Source organism: Lactuca saligna, chromosome 9 (genome assembly GCF_052625555.1).
Source record: "Lactuca saligna cultivar CGN05327 chromosome 9, ASM5262555v1, whole genome shotgun sequence".
Classification (NCBI taxonomy): domain Eukaryota; kingdom Viridiplantae; phylum Streptophyta; class Magnoliopsida; order Asterales; family Asteraceae; genus Lactuca; species Lactuca saligna.
In genome coordinates, this window is record NC_136425.1 from 150,495,287 (window position 1) to 150,502,987 (window position 7,701).

The following is a 7,701-nucleotide window of genomic DNA, read 5'->3' on the forward strand; positions in this document are numbered from 1 at the left end:
AATAATAATTCGGTTTTGGCGAAATTCAATCCAAAAATCTGAATATCCGAACTAAATAGTTAAATCTAAATTGTCCAATGAAGATATGAAAAGATTTTTTTTTCTAATTTTTTGTTTTTTTTAATTTATTGACGGAACTTTTTCCACCGCTTTGATATCATAATAAAATCTGATATAAACTTCAATATATTAGACATTCGGAAAGATACAGAGGGGATGAAGATTAAATACCTACAAAGGCTTAAATAATTGCTAAAAAGGAATCAATGATAGACTTTTGCATTAATAGAGTATTTTTTATATATAAAGAATTATAAATAATTGTATTGCAGATTTCTTAATTTTTTTCATTTAAATAATCAAAAAAAATTGAATCACAATAGTCTATTATTTTAATTATTTATTTTAATAATAAAAAAAATCATTTAAATAATAATAAAAAATTGAATCTCCACGTTCCTTGCAAGTAAATAAAATTTTAATGTATTATTTTTTAAATTATTATATTGGTACTAGCGTGTTCCTCGTGACTATTTATTTGTGTTAGGGAAGTAGGGAATTACTTTTTCTTTTCTTTTTCCAAATTGTAAGTCTTATTCAAAACGCTACCGTTTTAGGCTTTTAGCAGCCTTGTACGTCCCTTATCAGAGATGCTGAATATTTTTATATCTCATTCTCATCCATGGATCTCCATTTTTACATGCTTTTGCTCTCTCTGAAACTCAAATTTCAATAATGGCCGGCGCACGTCTTTCTCTCACCGGAACAAATCTAAGCCGTCCATTTACCTCGCCTACACCGTCGGCTTACCTTAGACCTACGATAATCTCCGGTGTTGCCCAAAACCTATCGTACTGGGATTCCATACATTCCGATATCGACTCCCACCTGAAAAAAGCCATCCCCATCCGTGAGCCCATTTCCGTTTTCGAGCCGATGCACCACTTGACATTTGCGGCACCCAAAACCACCGCATCTGCGTTGTGCGTCGCCGCGTGTGAGCTTGTCGGTGGCAACCATGAAGATGCAATTGTAGCAGCGTCGGCAATTCACCTCATGCATGCTGCTATATACACCCATGATCATCTCATGTTAACAAACAGTCTCCAGTCCGATTCAGAGACAGAACCCAAAATTTCGCACAAATTTGGCCCCAATGTCGAGCTTCTCACCGGAGATGGGATTCTGCCGTTTGGGTTCGAGTTACTTGCAGGGTCCATGGATCCGGCCGGTGATAACTCCGACGATATTCTGAAAGTGATCATAGAGATTACACGAGCCGTCGGTTCACAAGGGATGGTCACCGGTCAAGATTCCGACGGTGAATTTGACCAATTGATTGGTCAAACACGACGCTGTCTCCATGGATGTGGGGCCGCCTGCGGAGCCATATTAGGTGGTGGGAGCCACGATGAGATTGAAAAGTTGAGAAGATACGGATCCATTGCAGGTAAAATACAAGGACTGTTAAGTGAAATGGATAGAAATGAAGGGGGTAAAGGGCAATTAGCAGAGAAATGGAGAGCTTTAGCTCTAAAGGAGTTGGAATATTTTGATAGCAAAAGAATTGAGCAAATTTCCACACTTGTGAGAGCGTAAATTTTATGTATTGGCTATATCATGTTAATATGTACGTTTAATATCTCTAAGTGGGGAAAAATCAAAATGGAGTTTGTATGTTAAAAACCGTTGTTTATATAGTTCTAATATTTTATACATAAAATATAGCATTTAACTAAGTTGAGTCTTTAGGGGCTTGGATATCCCTTCTATTACATGTCCGTTTTGTATGTTTTTAAATACAAAACATAATATCTCATGTTTGTAAGTCGGGAAAAATCAAAATAAAGTTTGTATATAAAAAACCATTCGATTCATGCATTATCAAAGAAAACGATACAAGGAGCGTGGAAAAACATCGTCAAGGCAAAAGACCATCTCGAAAAAAATGGGGATTGTCCCTACTAACTTTTTGTATGTGGTTGTAGGTAATGGAGTTAAAGACGAATCTTTGGAATGAGACATGGATTGAAAATTCTTCATTGGTCGATAGATTCCTGCATTTATATAGATTAGAAAAAAAAATGAAAATTGTTGATAGAAGAGACAAAAATGGATATGTGGCCGGACGGAAGAGAACCCCCTCCTCCGCTAATGAGTTGGCTGAACTAAACCAACTCCATGATATGATTAGCGCATACTAAGGGAGTGCGCGGTGCGGTTTAGAGTCAAAACTGCAAATCGCACCGCATATGCAGTTTGAGATTTTTGGAAACCGCAAACCGCACCGTTAAGGTTCTAACCCGCATTATGCGGTGCGATTTCGTTCGGTTTAGTGAATAACAAATAAGTTATTGTATATTTAAGTTTTATACGCATTAGTATGTAACTATGATTAAATGATTTTTTATCATATAACAAATAACGAGTTGTATATAACCGTGGTAAACGATTGTTTTAATATCCCTAACATCGTTACTAATTTGATATATACTAGCGCTACTTTTCCCACCAATTTTAATATCCTATTGTGAAAATGAAAGTTATCTGTCCGCTAAATCCAATATAGAGTTTGCACTTAGTTAGATATATTTTTCCATGATAAATTTAATTTTATTCTTCCAAAATATTGATTTAATATAATCAATATAGTTTGATAACTAATTTGTCAATTATCTTTATAAATAGATAAAAATGGGTTAGAATTTGTTATAAACCGAAACAATGTTTGTATATTGTCCCATTGTTTACCGACCAATTTGCTATTTTGAACTAGTTAGAATTTGTTGTACATAATAACTTAATAATGTTTTTTATAATTAATAATAATAGACATGTATCTAATCTTATATATATATATATATATAAAATACGGTACGGTTTGAACGTCGTTTGCATAACCATAAACCACAAACCGCACCACATATTGCGGTTTACAAAAACTAAAAACCACAAACCGCACCGTGAACATTGAAAATCGCATTATGTAGTGCGGTGTGGGCGATTTATGCGGTTTATGCACACCCCTATAGTAAATTTAGTTACCAAATTTTTATCTATAGTAGAACTAAATTGAATGAGAGAACCAATAAGCTTTTTTTTATATATAGTAAATTTAGTTACCAAATTTCATATGTTTATATACTTATAATTGCATATATATATATATATATATATATATATATATATATATATATATATATATATATATATATATATATATATATATATATATATATATATATATATATATATATATATATATATATGCACTTTTTTTTGAAAATATATATTTAAAATATGAATATGCATTAAAAATATATTTTTTTGAAAAATTCTTTTTTTTAAATCTTAATTTCGAAATATAATGTATGTATTCACTTATTTTGAAAAAACAATATTTTTATTTATTTATTTATTATTATTTTTAATCAACAAATATACTTCTTACATTTCGAAATTAATATTTGAAAAATGAATTTAAAAAAAATGTAATGTGTGTGTGTATATATATATATATATATATATATATATATATATATATATATATATATATATATATATATAGGTTTAGGTTTTATGGAAAATAAAAAACCCTAAAAAAACCCCTAAAAATCATAAAAATGCATAAAAAAAATACTTAGAGATCACAAGACTTTTTTTTGAATTTTTTTTATAAAAAATCGCAACTTTTTATAAAAATTCGCTGAAAAAAAAATAAAAAAATAATTTATATTTTTTTTAATAAAAAAAAATTCAAATTTTTTTTTCAGCGATTTTCTTTAAAAATTTTCTTAAAAAATGTCAAAAGAAAGTTTTGTGATCTCTAGGTATTTTTTTATGCATTTTTATGATTTTTAGGGTTTTTTTGTTTTCCAAATAACCTTTCCCTATATATATATATATATATATATATATATATATATATATATATATATATATATATATATATATATATATATATATATTATGTATATGCATATATTTAAAAACATATGCATATGCATATCTTTAAAAAACATTTTTAATGCTCTTACATATATGCATAAGAACAAGTATATACATATAAATATGAATAAATATGTGCATATGAATATACATATACATATGCATGTACATATACATATGCATATGAATAAATATATACATATGACAATTAAATACATATGATTATGCTAATGTATATGCATATGCATATAAATAAGTAGATGCATATGCATAATAATAAGTATATGAATATGTATATAAATAAGTATATACATATGCATATAAATAAGTATCTGCATATGCATAATAATAATTATATACACATGCATATATGCACATACTTATTCATATGCATATGAATATGTATATAAATATACATATGCATAAGAATAACTATATGACATATGTATATCATATGTATATGTATATTAATGAGATATGGTCCATTGGCATGGCCTAGACTGATCTAGCGCGCCAGCCTGGCCTGGCGCGGTCCTGCCAACCCTGTCTGGCGTTCCCTTGCTAGCATTGCCTGGCGCTCCCTAGCCAGCCCTACTGGGGACTTTCTTGTCGGCCCGGCCAGGCGCTCCCTCGCCTAGCACTCCCTTGTCATCCCTTACTAGTGCGCACCCGCTAGCCCTACCTGGGGCACGCCCGCCAGCCCCGCCCGACGCCTCCGGGCGGCCTTGCCCAGCTCCTTGTTAGTTGGGCTCGAATTGGGCTGGCCCAAGGCCTGACCTAATTCCCCTTGACCTAATTACTCCTATATAATGAATAGTGTAACATCCGGATTTCCAGGCATGTTAATTTGATTATTTCTTTTGAAGTCATGAGGAGGGACTCGACGAGTCGATGCCTAGACTCATCGAGTAAGATCGCGATTGGTTGACTGGATTAATGAAGGGACTCGATGAGTCGATGGGTGGACTCGACAAGTCTGCGTTGTTATGTGAAACCCTAAATCTCAAGGCCTGAGCCCTATTTAAGGGCCCTTATGGTTGTCATTTGCGGCCACTTCACCCCTAAGAAACCCTAGAGGGCAGAGAGATCGTTTGTGGAGCAAGAGGAAGGCTAATTCATCATTTCTTGAGTGATTTAGCAATAGAGAAGGAAGGAGGGCATGCTAGGAGGATTAAGAAGCTTAGATCTACTATCATTTGGTCATGTGGAGTTGATAGAGGTACCAATACGTGCTTAATCTCATGTAATTGTTAATTACCTTGAATCTAGGGTTTTCTCAACCCCCTTTATTTGCTTGTAATGATATATAAGTTATCCCTTTGGGTGTTAGACTCTGGATCTGGACCTTTAGAGGTCCAGAGAGCATTATCAATCATGCTTTATGTTATTCCATGGCGGAAATGAACCTAGAATGCCATTTTATAAACTATTTCATCAAATAGAGTCATATGGACGTTGCATGAGTGTCAAGGTTCGGACTTTACGTGTTTATTGAGCTTGGGAAGGACAGATCTATGGATTAGAGGAACAAATCTGACCTCAGAAGGTCATTTTTGTTTGAGTATGGAATGGACTCGCCGAGTCCATAAGTAGACTCGACGAGTCGGATCGGGTTGATCTGTGACTCATAACAATTGGTGACTAGCCGAGTTGGGTGAGTGACTCGGTAAGTCAGATCGGATTTAAGGAATTGGAGTTCATGTCTGAACTCACCGAGTTGGTGCATGACTCGACGAGTTGGGTCAAGAGTTGACCGTTGACCAGCATTGACCAGAGTTGACTTATGTTGATTTAAGGGTATTAGTCAAACCAAGTCAGGGAAGTAATAATTAGAGATGTATTTATGTTATAGGAGGAAGCGAGGTCGGAAGATTGAGCATGAGTGTTTATCCGACATTTTCGAGGTGAGTCTTCTCACTATGCCTTACCCGATGGGGTAATTATGTGTGACCGGAAGGTCTTATGTGTATGATGAATATGTGATGCATGTTGTATATGTGATATGTTATGATATGATTATGATGATGTGGACCGGAAGGTCAGGATGATATGGACCGGGAGGTCAACAGAGTATGGACCGGAAGGTCAACAGAGTTATGGGATGGAAATCCCCTGAGACACTTGGATCGGAAGATCCTATAGAGTTATGGCCTGGAAAGGCGTATGTGCAGTATGTGGTATTTTGGGGAACTCACTAAGCATTTATGCTTACAGTGTTTGTGTATGTGTTTCAGGTACCAGTGATGATCGTGGGAAGGTGTCAGCATGATTCGTACACACTTATGAAGTTTATGTTATGAGATCTTGGGAAATGCTTTGATGTAATAACAGTGACACATCATGTTTTGTATTACTTATTGATAAAAAGTATGTTTTAAAAATGAAAAATTGTTTTTAGATTTCACGGTGTTACAAGTTGGTATCAGAGCCTTGGTTTGAGGGATTCGGATGTACCTTCAGGCGTATCTGAACTCAAACTGAGGATTTGAGAAAGTTTTTCATAAAAAAGAACAATTTTTCTAAAAGAGTAAAGACTTTGAGAAAAGAAGAAAGGAGCAGTGTGTACGACCAGCCAACGCCCGAACGGTGATTTCCCTAAATACCCTTACATTATGTATTATGAGATATGATATGATATGCTATGCATGATAGTAGGCTAGGTATTCATATTAGGACTAGAGTGGCCTGATTTGTGATGCCTTAGCCTAGGAGATTTCTACTGTTATGCGATGCTTCGAGAGTGAGTAAGCTATGAGGAGCTTAGGAGAGGTCTACTGAAGGGTAGCCTATGTTTAGTAAGGTGTAGGGCACTTGTGAGCTGGGATCCTAGGAGGAGAACTTGGAATGAATATTGATGCGGTGTGAAAGGTAGTATAGGGCCCATACTACTGGACACACCAGATCAATGGGCAGTCCAAGTAAGAATCCTTACGATACCAAGGAACAAGTAGGGTTGGGTGGTCGAGTGCGAGTATACTTGATTGAGTCTTTGGTATCTTTGTGTTGTGTTTCAGAGGCATCGTGGTTGGTACACCACACACCGGAGAGCAGCGGTGTTAGCGATGATGAGATTCACCGTATGATTTGTGACGAGATGACCGCGGGATCCGGAAGGCTAATCCAGAGGATTTAAGTAGCAGGATTGAGAAGATGGAACATGGTTTGAGCACCATGATGAGTAACGGGTTAAGAGGTGATGTCATGGTTTGAATGCCATGATGTGAGATGGAATGAGAAGATGGAACATGGTTCGAGTACCCTGATTCGTAGAAGGTTAAAAGGAGATATCATGGTGCAGGTATCATGATTCATAGCAGGTCGAGAGGTGGCCACGCGGTTTAAGTACCATGGCTTGTGGCGGTTAGTATTTCTGGTTTACTAGTTATTTCCGTGGGGATTGTTTAGACTGAGATAATTGGTGAATGAGTATGGGGCCGAAAGGCCATGAAGAGCAAGTTTTAGTGGAGCGTCCATTGGAAAGGGAAATAAAGTGAGCACCAAGGAATTGTGGATGATGTGTCAGTTGGAGTCGTCGGACTCAGGGATGAGTATGGATGGTGCATTATGGGAGAATGCAGTCTGAGCTGGACGACCAGCCGATAGTAGAAAGGTCACTTTCTGCGACTCGAGTAGTGTTATTCTCGTTCCCTGTGGGAAACGTATGAGATGATGAAATTTCGGCTTTTGACTTTGGGGTAAGATCTGTAGGATTGCACAAATGGTGATCTTCAATCAGAGTATATGGCAGTAGGT

At 35.6% G+C, this 7,701-nt stretch overlaps 1 protein-coding gene across 1 annotated transcript; it reads left to right on the forward strand.

Annotated features, from left to right (window-relative positions):
* Nucleotides 1-603: 603 nt before the first annotated feature.
* On the forward strand, nucleotides 604-1,686 carry LOC145018318 (heterodimeric geranylgeranyl pyrophosphate synthase small subunit 2, chloroplastic-like). The gene has a single exon (XM_078976212.1). The coding sequence runs from the start codon at nucleotides 736-738 to the stop codon at nucleotides 1,597-1,599; it is 864 nt and encodes a 287-aa protein (XP_078832338.1). The 5' UTR covers nucleotides 604-735; the 3' UTR covers nucleotides 1,600-1,686.
* Nucleotides 1,687-7,701: the final 6,015 nt, after the last annotated feature.